General features: G+C 45.7%; 1 protein-coding gene across 1 annotated transcript; it reads left to right on the top strand.

The window, feature by feature from the left end:
- The first annotated feature begins 6,077 nt into the window (after window positions 1-6,077).
- On the top strand, window positions 6,078-25,582 carry lima1a (LIM domain and actin binding 1a). The gene is made up of 13 exons (XM_072448900.1): window positions 6,078-6,230; window positions 7,074-7,119; window positions 15,003-15,323; window positions 20,304-20,352; window positions 20,676-20,761; window positions 20,953-21,018; window positions 21,355-21,409; window positions 21,553-21,599; window positions 21,665-21,801; window positions 22,955-23,188; window positions 23,279-23,601; window positions 23,693-23,940; window positions 24,603-25,582. The coding sequence occupies exons 1-13, from the start codon at window positions 6,112-6,114 to the stop codon at window positions 24,717-24,719; spliced, it is 1,848 nt and encodes a 615-aa protein (XP_072305001.1). The 5' UTR covers window positions 6,078-6,111; the 3' UTR covers window positions 24,720-25,582.
- The last annotated feature ends 367 nt before the right edge of the window (window positions 25,583-25,949 follow it).

Genomic DNA, 25,949 nt, shown 5'->3' with positions numbered 1-25,949 from the left:
CTCTCTCCCCTCCTCTCTCTCTCTCTCTCTCTCCCCCCTCTCTCTCTCACCTCTCTCTCTCACCTCTCTCCCCTCCTCTCTCTCTCTCTCTCTCTCCCCCCTCTCTCTCTCACCTCTCTCTCTCACCTCTCTCCCCTCCTCTCTCTCTCTCACCTCTCTCCCCTCCTCTCTCTCCTCTCTTCCCCCCTCCCCCCCTCTCTCTCTTGTATCAGATGGAGCCATCGCTGTGAATGACTCATTTCCTGTGACCCCATGACCCCGTGGTGAGTGGGCAGTGCTCAGTCCTGTCATCTTCCAGGAATCTCCTCTTCTTGGGCCAAGCAGCACAAACTGACTCTGTGAGTGAAGTTATGTCCTCCTCAATATGGAATAAACTCATCCACGTTGCATTTATTTCATTACAGATATTTGAATTGCCAAAAATACGAGTCCACAATGCATTGCGAGAGTCGGAAAAGAGCTGTTTAAACGCACTGTTGACTCAAGAATATGAACACTCTTAAATAAACCGTTAGCCGCAAAGTCGCTCGCGTTAGCCGCAAGGTCGCTCGCTTCCTGTCATTTTATGTGTCAAAATGGTTTGTTTGTCTCTAGTTTTGATGTGATTTTTGATACTTTTGACGTCCCATAGTCTAAACTTCAGACTCAGCAGCTTTCACAAACCTGTTAAAGACGCAATGGACGATTTTTCTGCGATTTGAGAACGCAGGCGGAAATGCGCACGCACTTCCGCCTGCGTACTGATACAACACACACGTGCGTTTGTTCATTAGCGCAACGGATCACATCGCATCGCTCGTCTCCCGTAGATTTCAGTCCACTTCTGAGTCAGCTCGAACTGTCTTTCTCCGTCTTCATTTTGCCCCGTACACTGAGGGAACTATATTATGATAGATCAATGCACTTAGACACGCGGAAATGTGGGACGATCCGCACGCGGCTGCAGGTGAGCGGTAGGTGCGTTTTGTGATTGATACGTGGCAGGACTAATCGGCAGTCCACGCCATGAGGAAATAAGACTCAAATTTATGCCAATAAAATCGTAAATTCAACCTTTAAGAATACATTGTATTCCCTTTTACAAGTTTCCTTCAGAAAATAATCAAATATTGTAAATAACTTTGGTCTAATCAGTAAAAAAAACACACACAAAAAAGTCCAAAATGACTCCTGACACCTGATTGGAGGAAAGTCTTTTCGTGCCCAGGTGGAGGTGAGTGCTGCACTGCGATTGGCCGAGAGCTGACCTCCAGCCCCTCCCACTTCCTGCTCCTTTCAAAAAGCAGCAGAAGAAGAAGCGGCTGCAGTGACAGAGGAGTTTGAGCAGGAGCAGAACATGTGAGTTTGTGCCGTTCGTTTGCTCAAAGTTTCATGAAACCTTATGTTCTTTTGCTCATTTTAGTCTTTTTATCTTCTTTTAGGGACTTTTGTTTTGACTAGAGTTAATTTTTTAAGTTGTACACGATGAAATAAGCTCTAATTTGAACACACTTTGGCTCAAAACTAATAAATTGTAGTTTGTTTGACTCATTTTGGTGTTTTTCTCTAGTTTTCTCGAAACAAACGGTGAAAAAGTGAAATGTTTAACTTTAGTGTAATTTGGCCTTGAATGTTCAGAATCGTATCTCATTGTTGTCTTTTTTTGTCATTATATTATGGCTGGATGCATTTGGTTTTATCTTTTTTGGTTTCTTCCTGACACATTTTACCTGAAATTTAACATTAATACTTAAACTTGTCTTTTTGTCTTTAAACCACTGTATTTTTCCTAAATGAGCTTTTGCTGTTGAAGTTTCTCGGCTTTTCTCGTTTCTCGTGAAAAATCTGAATTTAAATGTTTAAATTTTATGTTATTTGACCTGAAACGTAACACATTTGGATCATGTTGTTCTCTTATTTCATTATATTATTGATGGATTTAAGTTTCGGCTTTGGATTTTTGGCAGTTTTTGTTGAAATTTAAATTGTGAAATATCTAAATATTGAAAGTTCGTTGACTTCTAAAGCTAATTCTAAATTCTGTTTGACTCTTATTGCTTTCTTTTCAAAATCAGTCTTTCATTTTGCTCTTGTAGTTTTGCAGTTTTGTGGCATTGTTTTGTTTTCCTCTAAGAAATCTGAATTTAAATTAAACCTAAATATTTAAAGTTAATCTGGTGTTTTTGTGCCGTACTTTTTGGTTATTGATGTTTCATGGCTTCCATAGTTTTCTCTAATTTGACAAAGGAATTTGAATTGATGTTAAATCTAAATGTGTTAATTTAAGTTGGACATTTAACATTTGTACATTTAATCATTGTTGTAGACGTTTGTTGTTCTCGTAGACGTTTGTTGTTCTCGTAGACGTTTGTTGTTCTCGTAGACGTTTGTTTCTCGTAGATGTTTGTTGTTCTCGTAGATTGCTCTCGTAGACGTCTGTTGCTCTCGTAGACGTCTGTTGCTCTCGTAGACGTCTGGCGCTCTCGTAGACGTCTGGCGCTCTCGTAGACGTCTGGCGCTCTCGTAGACGTCTGGCGCTCTCGTAGACGTCTGGCGCTCTCGTAGACGTCTGGCGCTCTCGTAGACGTCTGGCGCTCTCGTAGATTGCTCTTTGTTCTCGTTCTCGTCCACGTTTGTTCTCGTCGAAGTTTGTTCTCGTTCTCGTCGACGTTTGTTCTCGTTCTCGTCCACGTTTGTTCTCGTTCTCGTCGACGTTTGTTCTCGTTCTCGTCGACGTTTGTTCTCGTTCTCGTCGACGTTTGTTCTCGTTCTCGTCGACGTTTGTTCTCGTTCTCGTCGACGTTTGTTCTCGTTCTCGTCGACGTTTGTTCTCGTTCTCGTCGACGTTTGTTCTCGTTCTCGTCGACGTTTGTTCTCGTTCTCGTCGACGTTTGTTCTCGTTCTCGTCGACGTTTGTTCTCGTAGACCTTAGTATATCTTTCCCGTGTCTTCGTCTGATAGTTTGTGTAATTCACATAATCTGAGTCGTTTGTGCTCAGAGGATCGAGTCATCAGTTTCATGTGAGTCACTGTGAAGAATCTACTGATCGTCACACATTTGAGTCATGTATTGTACAGAGGAAAAGTCCTTGTCCTGGCCCTTGTCCTGCTCTTGCTCTTGCTCTTGCTCCTTCTCCTGCTCCCTGGCAGTCTGGATCGTCACAAAGGGAACAGATGCTCAATGCAGAGTTCTTTTGACTCGCAGACACAGGACCTTCTAAAGTTACTGGTCTCAGGATGTCTTTATTGTGAGAAGTCAAGGTTATTGATCAGAACTAAAGAATGTTCATGACGATGTTTGAAACGAGTCATTTTAATTCTTTGGACAGTCCAAAATCTGTCCCATGCTCTGTTCAAATGTCCTGGATCCAAGAGAACAAAGAGGACACTTCAGACCCCGAGAGTCGAGTCATTTTTAAACATAAAACCCTTCATTCTGCTTCTTTGATTGGAAAATCAACCTATTATCAATTTTAACTTTAACACGTCTCGCATTTTTATGGGTTTATTTACATCTTATTTACACCTTTCCTTTACTTCTGGTGAGACAGATCTTAATTAAAGCACACGAACATGGTTTGCTCCAGAGGAAACTGATCTGTTGTTCTGATGCTCTGCTGCAAATGTGTTTTCCTGAATTATTGATTTGTGCTGCTGAAAGCACAGGGACATCGACAGGAAAGCAAACAGCAGCAGAGGTTATGTACTCTGTGCTCCGAGTCAGAGTGCGAGGACCTACAGGAGCAGGAGCTACAGGAGCTACAGGAGCAGGACCTACAGGAGCTACAGGAGCAGGACCTACAGGAGCTACAGGAGCAGGACCTACAGGAGCTACAGGAGCAGGACCTACAGGAGCTACAGGAGCAGGACCTACAGGAGCTACAGGAGCTACAGGAGCAGGACCTACAGGAGCTACAGGAGCAGGACCTACAGGAGCTACAGGAGCAGGACCTACAGGAGCTACAGGAGCAGGACCTGCAGGACCTACAGGACATACAGGAGCAGGACCTGCAGGACGTACAAGTACAGGACATACAAGTGCAGGACATACAAGTGCAGGACATACAAGTGCAGGACATACAAGTGCAGGACATACAAGTGCAGGACATACAAGTGCAGGACATACAAGTGCAGGACATACAAGTGCAGGACATACAAGTGCAGGACATACAAGTGCAGGACATACAAGTGCAGGACATACAAGTGCAGGACATACAAGTGCAGGACATACAAGTGCAGGACATACAAGTGCAGGACATACAAGTGCAGGACATACAAGTGCAGGACATACAAGTGCAGGACATACAAGTGCAGGACATACAAGTGCAGGACATACAAGTGCAGGACATACAAGTGCAGGACATACAAGTGCAGGACATACAAGTGCAGGACATACAAGCAGGACCTACAGGAGCTGCAGGAGCAGAGCCTACAGGACCTGCAGGAGCTGCAGGAGCAGAGCCTACAGGACCTGCAGGAGCTGCAGGAGCAGAGCCTACAGGACCTGCAGGAGCTGCAGGAGCAGAGCCTACAGGACCTGCAGGAGCTGCAGGAGCAGGGCCTACAGGACCTGCAGGAGCTGCAGGAGCAGGGCCTACAGGAGCTACAGGTCTCGTGAGCCGTGTCCCGAATCGTGAGGACCCAGTGATTCTGAGCACGACTGAAGTAACGAGACGGTACATTTTATGTCCTTGTTGTGGTTTGGTTTCGTTCTTGTGACTAATACTTCAGATTTAGTTTTCTCCAGAGTTCGAAACGCTTGGTTCAATTGCATGACATCATCACTTGGTAATCCAGGAAGTTCTCCTCCATGTTTTTAAACTCCATAGACCTTCACCAGGCTCATTCTGGTCATTTCAGTGCACACACCATCAAGACACGGCTTATCAACCAACAATACAGATGTTGTTTTTGCCTCATTTGAACTGCTTCACTCCTCGCCTTTCCAGCAGGTGGAGTTTATTTAGTCCCTCTGGTTTAAAGTCTCTGGCGTAAAAGTCTCTGGCGTAAAAGTCTCTTAAAGACTCTGGTGTAAAAGTCTCTTAAAGACTCTGGCGTAAAAGTCTCTGGTGTAAAAGTCTCTGGCGTAAAAGTCTCTGGCGTAAAAGTCTCTGGTGTAAAAGTCTCTGGCGTAAAAGTCTCTTAAAGACTCTGGTGTAAAAGTCTCTTAAAGACTCTGGCGTAAAAGTCTCTGGTGTAAAAGTCTCTGGCGTAAAAGTCTCTAGCGTAAAAGTCTCTTAAAGACTCTGGTGTAAAAGTCTCTGGCGTAAAAGTCTCTTAAAGACTCTGGTGTAAAAGTCTCCGGCGTAAATGTGATCTATGGAAACCTGGTTCTGGTGTAAAATCTCTGGTCCAGTGGATCGATGGATTGTTGACCTGTTGGTCACATGAACGTTGGACACAAATAAATCTACTTTAGAGCATATTTTAGACTCATTCTCCACTGACGTGACCGGAGTTCATACTTGAAAATGGAAGCGCCGATCTGTGGAAAAGAGGCAAAAGTGGGCGGGGCAGAATAAGGAAGGGTTTAATGACTTTCTGATGTAACGCTCACGATCAAAAAATTATAAAGCGTGAACACACCAACGGAACTCAAGAGTCTCTCTGGTTTAAAGGACACATGTTCTGCTGAATGTCCTTCTCTCTCTTTAACCCTGTTCTAATGTTCCTTGTCACAAACTCGGCTGGAGCACGTTTAGATTCATTCACACTAAAGTCTTCTCCCCTCCGAGCCTCAGAAACACACTGTTCTGAATCTCCTCCATAACTGACCTTTTCTCCATCTGTGACTCTGAGGATCTCATGTTGTTTAACTGTGTAATTCCCTCTGCAGCCAGTAGATGGAGCCAAAACTCGGGTAGTCCTGGGGGAAACGGCAGTGCTACAGATGAGCAGGTTTAAAGGCTGAAAACAAAACAAATGATGCATAATATTTGTCCTGTAACATTCAGTTGTAATTTTAATTATTGTCCCGGCCCAGGCTCGACCCAGGCCCGGCCCAGGCCCGGCCCACAGTAGTTTGTTGGTCTCCAAACTCGACCCAAATGTCCCGACCTCACCACAGACTATTTACTCAAAGTTCCCTGTTGTCTTTCCCCACAGACTGCCTAACACAGAGACCTTCCCAAGATGGCGTCCGTGGCTCCGTTCTCGCGCAGACAGTGGTCGTCTCAGTCTGTTCGCGTCACGGCCAAAGAACTGTCCATCGTCCGAGGAAAGAACAGCTCCATCGCAGAACGATTCAACAAGTAACTGCCTTTTCCTCCAAACACTTCAAAAGATATAGACAGAATATTTGTCCCTTTTTTATAGAGGACAAAAAATGACAAAAATGGACACAATAATAAAAGTTGAAAAAATTGTGATCTATATTTCAGCATCTGTTTATTTACAATTGTGTCATTTTTTTCTTGAATTTCAAAAGCAAAAACATAAAGTGTATTACATTTATCACTTTCTTCAAATAAAATAAAAAACTGAAATGAGTTTAAAATCACGTCTTCAACGGAATACGGATGTTTAGTCTAGTTTACTGCTGCTGCTACTACTGCTACTACTACTACTGCTACTGCAGCTGCTACTACTGCTACTGCTACTACTGCTACTACTACTGATACTGCTGCTACTACTACTACTTCTAATTCTGCTACTACTGCTGCTACTACTACTTCTAATTCTGCTGCTGCTACTACCGCTACTTCCACTACTACTTCCGCTACTTCCACCACTACTGCTACTACTACTTCCACTTCTACCTCCGCTACTACTTCCACTACTACTACTTCCGCTGCTGCTGCTGCTGCTACTACCACTACTTCCACTACTACCACTACTTCCACTATGTCTGATCAATAAAATGTGCAGCGTTGTCTCGTTGTAGTAGTTCATTCCGTCCACTTGGGGGCGACTCTTTAGAAGTTTCTGTTCTAATTCAATAAAAAGCACGTTTGATCAAATTAAGTCTGTAAATTGAATTTTCCTTTTATTTTGTGGAATGTTCTTGATCGTTTTGGTCATTTCTTTGTGTGAAAAGGAATATTTATTTCCATTTAATTATATTTGATGGTGTTTTTGTTTCTTCTGTGCTTCAGGTATCAGATGGCAGCAGAAGAAGGAAATGCAGAAAAGAAGAAGGCTGTAAGTACTAAATGATAAGTACAAATATTCAGTCACACTTTTCATAAGATCACTGCATTTGACCCATTAAAAGTTTTAAAAGCAGATATTTAATGTGAAACTTTTTACTTGACTTGACAAAAAACCAGCGACACACACGTCAAAAACAAAATTGTGGCACATTTAAATGATCATGAAAGTCTGAGTCATTTCTTCCATTTGCCAGATGTCTGTCCCTCTCAGTCCACTCTTCTCCTCTGCACATGCTCAGTTAGAGCTTCTCTTCTCCTCTGCACATGCTCAGTTAGAGCTTCTCTTCTCCTCTGCACATGCTCAGTTAGAGCTTCTCTTCTCCTCTGCACATGCTCAGTTAGAGCTTCTCTTCTCCTCTGCACATGCTCAGTTAGAGCTTCTCTTCTCCTCTGCACATGCTCAGTTAGAGCTTCTCTTCTCCTCTGCACATGCTCAGTTAGAGCTTCTCTTCTCCTCTGCACATGCTCAGTTAGAGCTTCTCTTCTCCTCTGCACATGCTCAGTTAGAGCTTCTCTTCTCCTCTGCACATGCTCAGTTAGAGCTTCTCTTCTCCTCTGCACATGCTCAGTTAAAGCTTCTCTTCTCCTCTGCACATGCTCAGTTAGAGCTTCTCTTCTCCTCTGCACATGCTCAGTTAGAGCTTCTCTTCTCCTCTGCACATGCTCAGTTAGAGCTTCTCTTCTCCTCTGCACATGCTCCGTTAAAGCTTCACTTCTCCTCTGCACATGCTCAGTTACAGCTTCACTTCTCCTCTGCACATGCTCAGTTAAGGCTTCTCTTCTCCTCTGCACATGCTCAGTTAAAGCTTCACTTCTCCTCTGCACATGCTCAGTTAGAGCTTCACTTCTCCTCTGCACATGCTCAGTTAAGGCTTCTCTTCTCCTCTGCACATGCTCAGTTAAGGCTTCTCTTCTCCTCTGCACATGCTCAGTTAGGGCTTCACTTCTCCTCTGCACATGCTCAGTTAGGGTTTCTTCTCTGCACATGCTCAGTTAGAGCCTTTCTTCTTCTCTGCACATGCTCAGTTAGAGCCTTTCTTCTTCTCTGCACATGCTCAGTTAAGGCTTCTCTTCTCCTCTGCACATGCTCAGTTAGAGCTTCTCTTCTCCTCTGCACATGCTCAGTTAGAGCTTCTCTTCTCCTCTGCACATGCTCAGTTAGAGCTTCTCTTCTCCTCTGCACATGCTCAGTTAGAGCTTCTCTTCTCCTCTGCACATGCTCCGTTAGAGCTTCTCTTCTCCTCTGCACATGCTCCGTTAAAGCTTCTCTTCTCCTCTGCACATGCTCAGTTAGAGCTTCTCTTCTCCTCTGCACATGCTCAGTTAGAGCTTCTCTTCTCCTCTGCACATGCTCAGTTACAGCTTCACTTCTCCTCTGCACATGCTCAGTTAGAGCTTCACTTCTCCTCTGCACATGCTCAGTTAGAGCTTCACTTCTCTGCACATGCTCAGTTAAGGCTTCTCTTCTCCTCTGCACATGCTCAGTTAAAGCTTCACTTCTCCTCTGCACATGCTCAGTTAGAGCTTCACTTCTCCTCTGCACATGCTCAGTTAAGGCTTCTCTTCTCCTCTGCACATGCTCAGTTAAGGCTTCTCTTCTCCTCTGCACATGCTCAGTTAAAGCTTCACTTCTCCTCTGCACATGCTCAGTTAGAGCTTCACTTCTCCTCTGCACATGCTCAGTTAAGGCTTTTCCTCTGCACATCCTCAGTTAGGGTTTCTTCTCTGCACATGCTCAGTTAGAGCCTTTCTTCTTCTCTGCACATGCTCAGTTAGAGCCTTTCTTCTTCTCTGCACATGCTCAGTTAGAGCTTCTCTTCTCCTCTGCACATGCTCAGTTAGGGCTTCTTCTCTGCACATGCTCAGTTAGAGCTTCTCTTCTCCTCTGCACATGCTCAGTTAGAGCTTCACTTCTCCTCTGCACATGCTCAGTTAAGGCTTCTCTTCTCCTCTGCACATGCTCAGTTAAAGCTTCACTTCTCCTCTGCACATGCTCAGTTAGAGCTTCACTTCTCCTCTGCACATGCTCAGTTAAGGCTTTTCCTCTGCACATCCTCAGTTAGGGTTTCTTCTCTGCACATGCTCAGTTAGGGTTTCTTCTTCTCTGCACATGCTCAGTTAGAGCCTTTCTTCTTCTCTGCACATGCTCAGTTAGAGCCTTTCTTCTCTGCACATGCTCAGTTAAGGCTTCTCTTCTCCTCTGCACATGCTCAGTTAGAGCTTCTCTTCTCCTCTGCACATGCTCAGTTAGAGCTTCTCTTCTCCTCTGCACATGCTCAGTTAGAGCTTCTCTTCTCCTCTGCACATGCTCAGTCAAAGTTAGAGGGCGGAGCACGATCGGGCCTCTGAACACGCTCACAGACTGAGCAGCAGCAGAAGACCCGAGCTTCCTGCAGTACTGCTCAACGGCCTGTAGAGGCTCCAGCAGCAGAAGAGGGGGGGAAACAGGCTTATCTGGCTATATTTTAGAACAGTTTAAATATAGTTGTGACACACGGTCATGTTGGATTCGATCGGCCAATCACTGCTGGCTCTGATTGCCCTGACTGCTCGACACTGAGCGGCTCCGAGCGTAAAAGAAGCCCAGAACTGACTCAACATTTTGAGCCGTTTTTAACAGTTTTTAACCGTTTAAATCCTGTAAACGAAGTACGACTTGTGATTGACACGACCCGATTTGTCATTGCCGAGGTTGCCATAGTAACCAGACTTTGCACAAACCTTATTTCTGAGATTCGTTCCACCAAAGTTTGATTCTTGGAACATAAACCTGAAAATAACTGGATCTGAGTTTGAAAGAGTCACAAACTGAACACAACAAACACAAATAATAAACTTTTAAAACTTTTATTTTGCTGTATTTGTGTTTTTCAACGTGTTAAATAAACTCTCTAAGTGTAAAATGTAAAGTGTGTTTTTACTGGAGATTATGTCACGTTCAGTGGAAGTGTTTGTCGAATCCAAAAATGACGAAGAGAAACTCGACTGTTGACCCTGCGCTCACTCGCCCACTGCACCTCATTTCCTGGACTTACATTCTCCCTCTCCCCCTCCCCCTCGCTCTCTTTCTCTCTCCCCCTCCTCTTCTCTCTCCCCTTCCCCCTTTCTTTCTCTCTCTCCCCCTCTTTCTCTCCCCCTCCCCCTTTCTCTCTCCCTCCCCCCTCTTTCTCTCCCCCTCTCTCTCTCTTTCTCTCCCCCTCTTTCTCTCCCTCTCTCTCGCCCCCTTTCTTTCTCTTATATTCTTTCTTTTTCACTTTCTCTCTCTCACTCAAGTATTATCGCTCTTCGCTTCCCTCTCTTTTCTCACTTTCTCCCTCTCTTCTGTCTCACTTCTTTCCATCTTCTCTTCTCTTCCCTCTTTTCTTATTCATTCTTTTCTTTTCTTCTCTCTCACTTTCATCTCTCTCTCTCTCTCTCACCTCATTACTCTCTCTCCCCCCTCCTCTTGTAGTCGGGGGCGGGGTGGCTCCTCCCTCCGTCCACATCTGGTTCTCTCTCTCTCTCTCTCTTCCTCTCTTCTCCTCAGACCTTCTTCTCCACAAAGCCTCGCTCCTCGACTCGTTCTTCGGAGGATTCGCTCTCAGGTCTTTTTTAACGTTCTTGTTTTACTCTTCGTTTTGGACTTTCTGCTCGTTTCCTGTTCTCACCTCTGCCGCCGCTTCCTCTTCCCCGCTGCGCTTCCTCTTCCTCTCTGCGCTTCCTCTTTCCTCTGCGCAACTTTTACCTTTCACCAGAGCCACACTTTTACCTTTCACCAGAGCCACACTTTTACCTTTCACCGGAGCCACACTTTTACCTTTCACCGGAGCCACACTTTTACCTTTCACCAGAGCCACACTTTTACCTTTCACCAGAGCCACACTTTTACCTTTCAGCAGCGCCACACTTTTACCTTTCAGCAGCGCCACACTTTTACCTTTCAGCAGCGCCACACTTACCTTTCAGCAGCGCCACACTTTTACCTTTCAGCAGCGCCACACTTTTACCTTTCAGCAGCGCCACACTTTTTACCTTTCACCAGAGCCACACTTTTTACCAGAGCCACACTTTTACCTTTCACCAGCGCCACACTTTTACCTTTGACCAGCGCCACACTTTTACCTTTGACCAGCGCCACACTTTTACCTTTGACCAGCGCCACACTTTTACCTTTGACCAGCGCCACACTTTTACCTTTGACCAGCGCCACACTTTTACCTTTCACCAGCGCCACACTTTTACCTTTGACCAGCGCCACACTTTTACCTTTCACCAGCGCCACACTTTTACCTTTGACCAGCGCCACACTTTTACCTTTCACCAGCGCCACACTTTTACCTTTCACCAGCGCCACACTTTTACCTTTGACCAGCGCCACACTTTTACCTTTGACCAGCGCCACACTTTTACCTTTCACCAGCGCCACACTTTTACCTTTCACCAGCGCCACACTTTTACCTTTGACCAGCGCCACACTTTTACCTTTGACCAGCGCCACACTTTTACCTTTGACCAGCGCCACACTTTTACCTTTCACCAGCGCCACACTTTTACCTTTGACCAGCGCCACACTTTTACCTTTGACCAGCGCCACACTTTTACCTTTGACCAGCGCCACACTTTTACCTTTCACCAGCGCCACACTTTTACCTTTCACCAGCGCCACACTTTTACCTTTGACCAGCGCCACACTTTTACCTTTCACCAGCGCCACACTTTTACCTTTCACCAGCGCCACACTTTTACCTTTCACCAGCGCCACACTTTTACCTTTCACCAGCTTCACTGATTTCAGCGTTTTAATGGTGCATTTTGAATCAATAAATGTTCAGTTTGGTGCAGTTAAAATATCAAAAAATAAAAACAAAAGCCAAAAAAATACTTCATTAAACACGTAAAATCTACTTGAGTAAAAGTTTAAAAATGTACTTTAAGACTAAAAAAGCTAATTATTTCACATTTTTAGAGCATTTTTTGCAGCTCAAAAGTCGTCCTTAAAACTTAAAGTAGCGATCTTAACTTTAAATCTGATTCTTCTTCACACAATACTAAACAATTACTCTGATATTTTTACATTCCTCGTGATTTAAAGTCGTCCATGACCAGTTTCATCTGACTCAAAAGTGACAGTGACAGACATAATGTTCAGTTCTTACTTTTTAGAGCAAAGACTGAACGGAAATAACTTAACGATTCTGATTCATATTGTGATCCAAATAATCACAATATTCATCTTTTACGCAGAATACTTGGTGGTAAACGTGCTGAAAAGACAAACTTCTCTGCCTTTTGAGCAGCTCTTTTCACTTTTCAGTCCTTTTTCTAAATGTAGTGGAGCATAAAGTACAGACTCAAGCTCTCGAACGCAGCAAAATGTGAAGTATTAACAGTAAAATGTGAAGTATTAACAGTAAAATGTGAAGTAATTACAATAAAATGTGTTTAAAAGTGAAGTATTTCCTCGTGTTCTTCTGCGTTTGAACGTGTCCAGGGGCAAAAGCATTTCTGAGCGTGTTTGTGCAGATCCAAACGCGAACAAAGTGTTTACGTGGAACAAACGCAGATCTTTCGGACTCAGATTAGAGCTCTCGGTTCCAGTTTAGAGCCATTTGTTCTAGTTCAGAGCTGCGGACTCTGATTAGAGCTGCGGACTCGGATTAGAGCTCTCTGTTCTAGTTTAGAGCTGCAGAAGTCGTTTGTGGGCTTCATCTTCCTGTTTCCAGAACCATCCACGTTTCAATCGTTTTCTACCTTTTAATTTGAGACTAAATGAGAAGAACCTGATGTTTAAAGTCCTCATGGGACATTCTCCTGTTTTTTCTACTTCTGACTTAGTTTGATGGTGTAGAACCTGTGGTAAATATTTATCAGTTTTACTTCCGTTAAGTGTCAGTTTGCGAAGAAATGTTAAAGAGTTTTTAAAATGACAGGAAGTGGAGCCGAGTCCCTCTGTGATGTCATCAGTGTGCGACACAGACAGTTTAAACCATGGTTGGACTAATTAAAAGTATTTTATGGTATTATTGTGTGTCAGATTAGAACTGTTGTGTCATTTATGTGGAGTTTGGCTCTTGTTTACGGTCTGGTTGCTAGGTAACAGCTGTGGAATGACCTCTACCTGTGTCATGTCTGTGGCTCACGTCCAACCAGGAAGTACAACTACAAACTTTACAACAAATGTGGGACAAACGGGCAAAATGTTGAGTAAAACCAGACGTATAATTGTGTTCAGTGAGTTTTAGTGAGTTTTAGTGAGTAGTAGTAGTAGTAGTAGTAGTAGTAGTAGTAGTAGTAGTAGTAGTAGTAGTAGTAGTAGTAGTAGTAGTAGTAGTAGTAGTAGTAGTAGTAGTAGTAGTAGTAGTAGTAGTAGTAGTAGTAGTAGTAGTAGTAGTAGTAGTAGTAGTAGTAGTAGTAGTAGTAGTAGTAGTAGTAGTAGTAGTAGTAGTAGTAGTAGTAGTAGTAGTAGTAGTAGTAGTAGTAGTAGTAGTAGTAGTAGTAGTAGTAGTAGTAGTAGTAGTAGTAGTAGTAGTAGTAGTAGTAGTAGTAGTAGTAGTAGTAGTAGTAGTAGTAGTAGTAGTAGTAGTAGTAGTAGTAGTAGTAGTAGTAGTAGTAGTAGTAGTAGTAGTAGTAGTAGTAGTAGTAGTAGTAGTAGTAGTAGTAGTAGTAGTAGTAGTAGTAGTAGTAGTAGTAGTAGTAGTACCCCTTAAAATGCGCTGAATGTTCTAAACTACAATCTGTATAAATGACACTCTAGTTATGTTTGGACTAATGATAATACCCAATATCAGCTTTATTTAGATGATTGTTTAAACTGAGGGCAACATGTCGCATATTGATGACGTCACAGAGGGATTCTGACCTAACGGCAGCATGTAGAGGTTGAACAGAAGGGGTCCCAGGACTGACCCTTGGGGCACCCACAGGTCCGGGGCATGTGGTCTGAGACACAAAGTACTTCCTGTCTTCCAGATAGAACCTTAACCAGTTTAGGGCGGGGCCAGTGATGACCACCCAGTCCTCTAGTCTCTGTAAGAGGGTCCCATGATCGACAGTGTCAAAAGCAGCACTCAGATCTAACAGAATTAAGACTGAGGCTTTGCCCTTGTCAGTGTTCAGGAGGATGTCATCGTCACCATGACAACAGCAGTCTCAGTCTGTGACGTGATCTGAAACACCACATGGTTCAGTTTGAGGAAGTGGTTAAGCTGTAAATGGACAACTTTATCAAAGACTTTTCCCAGAAACGGTTTTAACGACTTGTCGTGTTGTGAATGTTCCAGACTGAAGTGAGTGAGTGGTGCTATCACGCTAGCTCAGTATGCTAACACGCTAGCTCAGCACAGACTTTAGAAATGTGGTGGAGCACATGGAGCTGCTGATGATCTCAGTGTCGTCAGGTGAAAAGTGAGAGCGCTCGAGGTCTGAAGCTGATGTTTGAATTGTGACGTTTTTACTTTTCACAACTTTGTCATTAAAAGAATAAAACTCGTCGCACTTGGACGTGAAACTGTCTGAGCAGGAAACGACACGAGTCATTTCAGAAGAACATCTCTTGTTCTACATGAGATATTGTTCTACACAAACACATCTCGTGATAAACTTGTCTTCATTCAGCCAATTGATCCTTCCAAAATATTTCACCATTTGAACCTTCCTGGGGCGGGGCCATGGTCTCCACAACATTCACACTAGAACATGGACCTTCTCACAGTTGACCTTCTCCATGAGCAGTGACCTGCGCCGTCAGTCACTCCACTTCCTGTCAAACTGTCAGTGACGGCGATGCACATTTACATGCACTTCTGGGTTTATCCTGGAGTCTGAAGATGAACGCGTCTCGGTCGAGTCTTTTGTCTCCAGCACAAACTTCATGCTCTTTTTCTTCCTCCACAGACTGAGAAACCTCTGACTCTGAGTTCGGGGAATCTGAGTGCTTTAAAGAAACGCTGGGAAGAAGCAGAACCTCCGCAGCAGACGCAGGCTGCTCCTCCTCCTCGGCCCTGCACCCCCGAGAACGCCGTCCTCCAGAGGCCGCTCCTCAGCCACTCTGCGCCCCGGATCTGCGTGGAGGAACCCGAGGAGTCCAGCGTGGAGACCAGCCGAGTCATGGACAAGCCCGAGGGAACGTCTGAGGCAGCAGCAGCACACGAGGCGGTGCCTGAGGAGGAGCGGCCCAGTGTCCCACTCACCAGCCTCAAGAAGATGTTTGAGCAGGTCAGAACTAAAGGCTCTGAGACCTTAGACCACACATTTCACTAAAACACAATTCATATTTAAGGTTTGACTCAACATTTGCCCCGTTTGTGTAAAGTTTATAGTTGTACTTCCTGGTTGGACACAGGTTGAGGTAATTCCACAGCTGTTACCGAGCAACCAGACTAAACAAGAGCCAAACTCACAGTTCTGATCTGACGCACAATAAGCCCATAAAACGCCTTTATTTAGTCCAACCATGGTTTAAACTGTCTCTGTGTCGCACACTGACATCACAGAGGGTGGTACTTCTGGTGGTCCTTTGCTCATACTTGGTGGTACTTCTGGTGGTCTTTTGCTCATACTTGGTGGTATTTCTGGTGGTCCTTTGCTCATACTTGGTGGTACTTCTGGTGGTCCTTTGCTCATACTTGGTGGTACTTCTGGTGGTCCTTTGCTCATACTTGGTGGTACTTCTGGTGGTCCTTTGCTCATACTTGGTGGTACTTCTGGTGGTCCTTTGCTCATACTTGGTGGTACTTCTGGTGGTCCTTTGCTCATACTTGGTGGTACTTCTGGTGGTCCTTTGCTCATACTTGGTGGTACTTCTGGTGGTCCTTTGCTCATACTTGGTGGTACTCCTAGTGGTCCTTTGCTCATACTTTGTGGTACTCCTAGTGGTCCTTTGCTCATACTTTGTGGTACTTCTGGTGGTCCTTTGCTCATACTTTGTGGGACCTCTGGTGGTCTTTTGCTCATATTTGGTGGTACTTCTGGTGGTCCTTTGCTCATACTTGGTGGTACTTCTGGTGGTGCTTTGCTAATACTTAGTGGTACTTCTGGTGGTCCTTTGCTCATACTTGTTCTTGCACATTTCTGATGGTCTGTTGAACTGTGGATCTCGTCCCGCGGCAGTGGCGTCCTGCAGCTGGTCACATGTCCCGCTCCTCGTCTCAGCTGACTTCTCCTGATCGGCGAGAGCTCACACTGAACCTTCTGCTCGCTCGCTTGTGCTGAAGCATCGGTCATGCTTTTGCCCCGAGGCCCGAGTGTTACCGTGACGACAGGGTCCGCTCTGTTCGTCCAGAGGGAGGAGACGGTAAAAGACGGCGTATTAAGACCAGTTCGTCACGTTAAGAGCGTCTGTAAAGCAACATAAGGCCTGCGGGCCAAATCAGGCCCTCAGAGCAATCTAATCTGGCCCACGACCCATCTTGAAACGTAAAATGAATTTAAAAAAAAACATCTAAATCTGCAAATCTTGTGGTTCATATTAGTTTTTTTAATTATGAACTCACAAACGGTATTTCACGTTTAGAGGTTTAAACATTCACAAAGAAAATAAATAACAAATAATAAATCAGATATTTTCCCCAAATGGTTTGACTGATTCTGTCTAAAGTGAACCAGTGGAAACGGAGCGATGGCCTCGTCCCAGTGTCAGATCTTCGACTCGTCTTTGTTTTAGTGCTGTTCGACTTTAGCTCCACTTAACGCCTTTTTAGAATCGATTTTATTGAAACAGTCGAGCGTAGAAGACAAAGGAATGTGTGGCGCTTGTGATTCTGAGCTCTGATAATCGGAGTCAGAAGATTAGATTAAAACGGGAGGAGTTTATTGTGTATTTTGTTTGTGCGATTCACAGTTGAACGTCACAGAAGAGTTTGAAAAATGCAGCCGGAACGTTGAGAAATTGTGAAGTGAATCGGTAACTTTTTATCGCTCCTTTTCGAGTCGAGCAAAAACGACGGAAGAAATGCACAATCAAAAGTCTGAGCGGTTTAGATAAATGTGTACAGTCGGCTCTTCACAAAGGGCTTCAGTGTGTAGAGCTGCAGCCTCTGACTTTTGACCTTTGACCTCTGCTGGTATGATGTAATGCTCTAACTTTCACTCTCTGTATCTGACGCTCATCTCTTTTTCTGTTTATCTTTTGTTTCTTTTTTCTCCTATGTTTTTGAGTCAGAACTTTAGGAAACACGAGGAGCAAATGAAGGCAGAATAATCCTCTCTTTTTCTCCCTCTCTCCCTCTCTCTCCTGTCATATACCAGATGCTCGCCCCAACAAAGCCCCGCCCCCACATTCATTTAGGGGCCACAACACGCTCCAGGAACTGCATAATGTGTGGGACTGGGACGGGACTGGGACGGGACGGGACTGGGACGGGACTGGACTGGGACGGGCCGAGACTGGACTGGGACTGGGACGGGCCGGGACTGGACTGGGACGGGCCGGGACTGGACTGGGACTGGACTGGGACGGGCCGGGACCGGACCTGGACCGGACCGGGACCAGACGAGGAAACAACAGCAGAAGCTTCACGTTTTTCTCTTCTCGCTTGAGACTCTGGAGCCACATTTCCCGTTTGACCCGTGACACAGCGTCTGTTAGACCCCGCCCCTCCGTCCCGCCCCCACCCCGCCCCCGCCCCTCTTGCCCCGCCTCTCTCTCTCTGTCCTCCTCCTGCAGCTCAGTCTTTTTGTCTCCATCACGAGCGTCTCTCAGGTAAACGCTTTCTTCTTGTGTCCAAACGGAGCTGAACTTTTCTTTTTATTACAATCGTTTCACTTTTTGTGTCGCAGCTAAAATCATTATCTGAGTCGTTTGTGGTTTTGTCTGGAGCTGTTTCTTTTGTTAAACTGTTATTTGATTGTTCTTTGGCTGAATCTTGAGTGTTTTAGTCATCGTAAAGACTCGAGATGTAAACGTGCTTAATAAGTCTCCCGTTTCCTGACGCGGAGCAAAGGATCATGGTCCGTGTAGTTTATTTCAGGATATTGAGTTTTACTGTTTCTGTCGTCACATAATCACATGAGAAGAATGTGACTTGTACTAAATGTGACCCAGACAAAGCGCAAGTGTCTTTGTCATAAAAGCTCTGAATTTTTCATTTGGATGATTAAATTGACAGATATTTAATCGATAACTGCGTTTAATCGTGGCACATTTGATCAGTATCTTTGTTTGGAGCAGCGGAGTCTTTGTATTTCATATTTTCTTACTAAAATTTACGTGTATTTATTTGGAAAATGTCTAAAAAACCTCCAGAATCCAAAGTTGTTTTTTACATTTTATTCTTTAGACTTTTTAATGTGGTCGACAACAATAGCTGCTGTTCAAGTCCGGTTATGACATCATCAGGTGAAACTGTGCGTTATGACATCATCGGGTGAGACGGCGTGTTATCATTATTACCTCATTCTTGTGTTGCTTTTAATGGCGGTGTGCAGCAGACTGGAAAGGTGAATTTAGCGCCACCTGCTGCAGTTGTAAGTCTTTCAAGTCTGTGCTACACGCTACATGTAAAAACGGGAGAGTAAATTGTTCCCTGTTTATTCACACAGAACAGTTTAACTACAAGTGTGTTTAATCATGACTTATGTTGACAAAGTGAATGAAAGATTTTATCACCATAGTAACGTTTCAAACTCAATTAATAATAACAAACCTGGACTAAACCTGGCCCAGACCGGGACTAAACCTGGCCCAGACCGGGACTAAACCTGGCCCAGACCGGGACTAAACCTGGGACTAAACCTGGGACTAAACCTGGGACTAAACCTGGGACTAAACCTGGGACTAAACCTGGGACTAAACCTGGACTGTGAGTGCAGCCGGTCTTTGTTTGGTCCCTCCCCCAGAGCCGCCCCTGGTCCCTCCCCCAGAGCCCCCCATGGTCCCTCCCCCAGAGCCCCCCTTTGGTTTTCCCGGCAGAGCCCCCCCCCCCTTCTCCCCGGTCCTCTCATACGGCCCAAACCCCCCTGTGTCTGTCAGAAGAAGATCCTGAGGAGACGCTCTTTGTCCTTTTGCCTCGTTTAGTCACATTTTAGGCTTGTTTTTGACTTTGTTCTGATTTTATTTGATTAAACCTGCCACAATAATGTCTCAATGAGAAATGTGACTTGTTTTGGAGCTTCGTTTTCATCATCTGAACATTTTATTTTCACTTGTGAGAATAGTTTTTGTATTTTTCTGTAAAATAACATCTCTTAAATTAAGCGTGACATTTCCTCTCTCAAAGCGTGATACAATAACAAACAAATGGATTATTCAAAAATCTATCTAAAAATGTGATTTCCAGTTTTTTTTTTTCATTCCTTCTCTGACAGTGGAAATGCACAGACGATGAACATTTCCTCACTATATATTATATATTTAAACTGTTCCTCGTCACAGACTTTCTCCAGAGCCGTTTAATCCGACTCAAATCACCTTCATTACAACTGTGTGCTAACGTTAGCTTTTATTTCCCCGTGGTAATTCCCTCTACTGCCAGTAGATGGAGCGCTAACACAAATCCTCTGCTCTTCAACAGAGCTTTGTTTGGACATTTTAAAATCACAATATTGATCTAAACTATGAAATTACTTGTGCAGATTATAACTTTATTAAAAGCACAATATCTCTTTTAATTAAAATATCTTTCTGGCTCTGACACTCGTCTCTTCTTGTTGCACGACTCGAGGCACAAAATGAACGCCTGAAAGTTCAAATCTCTGAGCTGGAGGCGTTCAGACGCCGTTCAGACTCGCTCCAGAGGAATCACAAACTCGCAGAAGAGTTTGGAACGTGATAATCGTCTCGACACGTCCGGGAGCCACGAAAACCCGAGGGAGACTTTTAAAACACATAAATTAACGTGGACGATGATGAGGGAAAATGCTCGGAACTTTACAGTCCGTGCGAGTGGAAAGACGCTGAAACCTTTTTAGTCCGGAACGTTCTTAAATCCAGGGCCAGCTCAAGGCTTTTGGCGGCCCAGAACTAGAAGTAAAGACGCATTGGAACCAAACGCGTGTCACTTCCTGTTTTCTGCGTTTTGGAAGTTATTGTTTTTCACCTCATTTAACACGGCTCATTCTTTATTCCACCAGGTCTTGTTCTCAGGGGCCCAGATCCACTTTAGGGCCCCTGAAACTCTGATGACAACAACCTGGACTTTAGTTTTGTGGTTTCAGGGGCTGGTGCTGATCTGACCTCTGACCTCTGGTCTGTTTCAGGGCTCGGAGCAGACGGTGAAAAGCAACACCATGGACACAAACGTCTCAGGTACATGAGTCTAAAGGTTCCGTCAGAGTCTAAAGGTTCCGTCAGAGTCTAAAGGTTCCGTCAGAGTCTAAAGGTTCCATCAGAGTCACGTGATCATTAAAGCGCGTTTAAAGCATTTTGATTGATTTCCTGCAACGCCAGGCCCCAGCGTTTTCACCTAATCCTTTGCCCCGCCCACTTCCCTGTATTTAGTCACGTGTCACGGAGCCACTTGCCGCTCCCAGACTCGGATACATGTAAACGAAAAGACCTTAATATTGTCTTCATGTCTGTTGCGTTCTTGTCGGGGGTTATCTTCTTCTGACGTGTGTTTTGGGTTTCAGCCGACGGGAGCCTGGCCGAGTCCACGCCCCTCAGAGACCGAATGGCTCTGTACCAGGCGGCCATTTCCAAAGAGACCACGCCTCCTGTGAGTCACACGCACATGGACACACACACACGCTGCCCTCTTGTGGTCATTTCCATTCTCTTTAAGCGAGATACTTGATCCACATTTCTCTGACCCTTAATCTTAACATCAAAATCATCGTCGCCGCCGTCGTTGACGTTGTTGTCGCCATCGTTATGGTCGCGAGCTAAAGTCCTGTGTCTTTGTTACAGGGCGAGACGCTGGATGGGTTCTGTGGGAAGCAGAAGGAAAACGTGCCTCCGTTCAGTCTGGAAACGGTGCGGACAAAACCACTCGAGCTCAACTGTAACTCTAATACTGTGACAGGAAGTGGAAGTAAGAGAGACCAGGAAGTGCAAGCGAGGGAGACCAGGAAGTGCAAGCGAGGGAGACCAGGAAGTGGGAGGAAACTTATATTCAACTGTGTGTAATTCCCTCTGAAGCCAGTAGTTGGAGCCAAAGCTCAGTTAGTCCCAAGGGGGGCTTTTTTTCTAAAACATGAGAAGCTAAGCTAAAGCAGGTTTAAAGGCCGATAAACACAAAACAACAAATCTTCGGCATTATTTGTGTTTGTACTTTTTCCACCATTGCCTAAACGTCCTTTTCTTCTTCAGAGTCCAGAGTCTGAAACTTCTATGAACAGAAAGATCTTCACTCCAGAGAAAAACGGTAACTATCTTTCTCGTTACACGACTCTGAAGAATCTGCTCTTAATCGTTCTGGATTCGCTGCTCCCGACGCGTAAACCGCTCGCCCTTTACACCAGTGTCTCCCTCTGATGCTCAGCTGGTGTCACTGCTCTTGTCTTTCAGGACCCGCTACCCATCACAAAGACTCCCCTCTGCCTCGGACCCCCAGGGTAAAGTGCGGAGTTTGCGTCCTCTTTTGTGGGCGGGGCCCTGATGTTGTCCTTTTCCCTCGCAGGGTTTCTGTGCCACGGCGGCTCGTGAGTCCTGCGTCTCGTGCCAGAAGACTGTTTATCCTCTGGAGCGGCTTGTGGCCAATCAGAGCGTTTACCACAGCTCGTGCTTCCGCTGCGCGCACTGCAACAGCAAACTCAGGTGAAACTATAACTGCAACTCAGGTGAAACTATAACTGACACCAGCGCACTCAGGTGAAACTATAACTGACACGAGCGCACTCAGGTGAAACTATAACTGACACCAGCGCACTCAGGTGAAACTATAACTGACACCAGCGCACTCAGGTGAAACTATAACTGACACCAGCGCACGCAGGTGAAACTATAACTGACACGAGCGCACTCAGGTGAAACTATAACTGGCACAATCACACTCAGGTGAAACTATAACTGACACGAGCACACTCAGGTGAAACTATAACTGACACGAGCGCACGTGGGTGAAACTAACTGACACGAGCGCACTCAGGTGAAACTATAACTGACACGAGTGCACGCGGGTGAAACTATAACTGACACGAGCGCACGTGGGTGAAACTATAACTGACACGAGCGCACTCAGGTGAAACTATAACTGACACAAGCGCTTTCAGGTGTAACTATAACTGACACAAGCGCACTCGGGTGTAACTATAACTGACACGAGCGCACGCAGGTGAAACTAACTGGCACAATCACACTCAGGTGAAACTATAACGGACACGACACTATAACTGACACGAGCACACTCAGGTGAAACTATAACTGACGCGAGCGCACGCGGGTGAAACTATAACTGACACGAGCGCACTCAGGTGAAACTATAACTGACTCAAGCACACTCAGGTGAAACTATAACTGACACAAGCGCACTCAGGTGAAACTATAACTGACACGAGCGCACGCAGGTGAAACTATAACTGACACAAGCGCACTCGGGTGAAACTATAACTGACACGAGCGCACTCAGGTGAAACTATAACTGACACGAGCGCACGCAGGTGAAACTATAACTGACACAAGCGCACTCGGGTGAAACTATAACTGACACGAGCGCACTCAGGTGAAACTATAACTGACACGAGCGCACGCAGGTGAAACTATAACTGACACAAGCGCACTCGGGTGAAACTATAACTGACACGAGCGCACTCAGGTGAAACTATAACTGACACGAGCGCACGCAGGTGAAACTATAACTGACACAAGCGCACTCGGGTGAAACTATAACTGACACAAGCGCACTCAGGTGAAACTATAACTGACCCGAGCGCACGCAGGTGAAACTATAACACCCTCTTTGCGTTGCCAGTTTGGGGAGCTACGCGTCGCTGCACAACAACGTCTACTGCAAACCTCACTTCTGCCAACTCTTCAAGGCGAAGGGGAACTACGACGAGGGCTTCGGGCACCGGCCTCACAAGGAGCTGTGGGACCCCAAAGCTGAGGGTGAGGGGCCCGCACAGAGCCCCCCGACCAGTCTCCCGCTGCAGGAACAGGGCCCTCCCTCCGCCAGGCTCCAGGACACGCCCGAGGACGACTACAGGTGAGGAACATCGAGTCACTGCCAGGAAGTCATACCGTCAGTTGATACCTATGTGTTCTATTGTGACGTAACTGCCCTCGTCTGGCCCAGTCCGTGTGTGGAGGACTCGCCGCTCGCCAAAGTCACCGTCCTGACCGCCACGATGGAGGCGCTGGGGCAGGGAGCGTCTCCGGACAAGACGCCGGACAAGGGCGTCGACAAGCCAAGCGAGAAGCGCCGCCTGAAGATCTCGTGGCCTCCACGGATCGAACCCGAGGAGAAGAGCGACGGCACAGAGGGTCCAGAGGAGGGGTCCGGGAGCAAGAGCGGCGGTAAACAAGTCAAAGCAAAATGGCCCCCGGAGGAGAAGGAGGAAGAGGAGGAACAGGTCTCAACCACACTAGAGGAGATGGAGGTGGACAAGACCAGCCCTAGTAAGTAGTCCTCTTTGCGTCACTTTGCTGTTACTGCAGTGCATGTGAATACTACTGTGGCTGTATTGCTCAGACTCATTTCCTCCTTCAGGTCCGATGGAGGAGGAGCATATGAGTCCAGAGCTCAGTGGACACTCGTCCCCGAGCCACACCCCCACAGAGGACAGCTGTGTGGACATCCAGAGCATCTCCGGAGAAGACGAGCCAGAGAGAGACATGAGCCCAGTGCAGGAGCAGGAGGAGGAGGAGGAGCAGCAGCAGCAGCAGGAGGAGGAGCCTCTTCACCACACAACCCTGTGTCCCTCTGAGGCCGAGGGCGAGGCCAGCCGCTCCTCTCAGGTACAGAGCCCCGCCCTTCATGTGGAAACGCCCAACAAACTAGAAGAAATTATGCAAGTGTGGGAGGGGCAGAGGAGCTGTCAGGTGTGGGAGGGGCAGAGGAGCGGTCAGGTGTGGGAGGGGCAGAGGAGCGGTCAGGTGTGGGAGGGGCAGAGGAGCGGTCAGGTGTGGGAGGGGCAGAGGAGCGGTCAGGTGTGGGAGGGGCAGTCAGGAGCAGCAGGTGAGGGGAGGGGCTGTCGGGGGAGGGGCAGTCAGGAGCAGCAGGTGAGGGAGGGGCAGTCAGGAGCAGCAAGTGAGGGAGGGGCAGTCAGGAGCAGCAAGTGAGGGAGGGGCAGTCAGGAGCAGCAAGTGAGGGAGGGGCAGTAAGGAGCAGCAAATGTGGGAGGGGCAGTCAGGAGCAGCAGGTGAGGGGAGGGGCAGTCGGGGGAGGGGCAGTCAGGAGCAGCAGGTGAGGGAGGGGCAGTCAGGAGCAGCAGGTGTGGGAGGGGCAGTCAGGAGCAGCAGGTGTGGGAGGGGCAGTCAGGAGCAGCAGGTGTGGGAGGGGCAGTCAGGAGCAGCAGGTGTGGGAGGGGCAGCAAGCAGGTGTGGGAGGGGCAGCCAGATGGGGGAGGGGCCACACAGGACAGCTCGTTGTGCTTAAACGTTGGTTTGTTCGGTCTCAGGACGTGGGATTCTGGGACAGCGAGGAGGCGGAGGAGAAGGAGGAGCTGAGCGTGGAGGAACTGATCAAACGAAACCGATACTACGAAGAGGAGGAGGAGAAGGAGGAGAACGCCTGAACGACGCGACAAACGGGAGAACGCCTGAACGATGTGGTGAATGTTGCCTGAAAACACAGACTTAAAGGCGAAACTGTGGCTGAATCGTCACGAGCGAAAATTACTTAAATTCTAAATCTTCCGCTGTATTTGAGCATTTTTGACCAGTTTAGATCGACTCAATCGACTTTTTAGACTTTGACTCGGTCTGAGCGGATTAAACGTGTTAGTTATAGTGATAGAAACCGGCCTGAGACACAAAGAAACTTAAATAAAGAGAAATAAACGGGGGATTCAAAATTACCATTAGAATATACATAAAACCAAACAAAAACACACATTATGGGACATCATGAATTTAACGTACCACAACCTGAAAATATCGTATAAATAATAAGATCTGTCATATTTCGTAAACATATTCTGGTCCAAACTGCTCAAACGCTGAATTCAAGTCGTGAAAGTGTTTTTTGCTGATCTTGTGCCTCAAAGTTTTTCCTACACTTTTTGACTCATTTCTACTTTTCTGCTGCGACAAACTTTTTAAACAGTTAAATAATGTTGGGACCAAATCGTCACGTCTTCCGAGACTTTTTGCTAAACTGTAAATCTGTTTTTTGCTCTGCCATTTTTAAACAAACGCCACAAAAAAACACTGAAAACTCGTAATATTCCTAAAGTGGTTCGATTTCAGACATAAGACAATTTACTCTTGACATGTTTTTGTCAATTTGTCGCAAGAAAAATGCACTTTAATTTACCACAACTGGATGAATTAAGTTTTTCAAGCTTAACACAAATAAAGATAAATCTAAATTAGCCAAAACTACTTTAAACATCATTCATATTCATATTTCAAATGCAGAGACTGTTTTGTTTGCAGTGAAAATCGCGCACTTTGTAAACTTTTAAAATGTCTTATAATCCTGAAATGTGCTTCATATGTTTAATTTTATGTGTTAAAACTGAACATGTGTTTTTATCGGGGTCGAACAATAAATAACTTGAATAAAATAACTGTTTTGTGCCGTCTTTTTCAGTAAAAACAGACAGAGTTTGTTTGTATATATTTTTATTGGTGAATCACATGCATTTGAACAAAGCCATAAAAAGTGCAAGAATTATACAAAATAAAACTATTGGATTCAGTTCTGTTTTGGTTGAAACGTCTCAGAGAACGTGCACAAAATGTCACAAAAGGTCATGGAAACGGACGACGCCGGCGGGAGCGCAGTTCTTTAGGTGATAAAC

Source organism: Eucyclogobius newberryi, unplaced genomic scaffold (assembly GCF_026437365.1).
Source record: "Eucyclogobius newberryi isolate DKJ021-1_F unplaced genomic scaffold, fEucNew1.0.hap1 SCAF_17, whole genome shotgun sequence".
NCBI lineage: Eukaryota > Metazoa > Chordata > Actinopteri > Gobiiformes > Gobiidae > Eucyclogobius > Eucyclogobius newberryi.
This window is presented reverse-complemented; position numbering and strand designations above follow the sequence as displayed.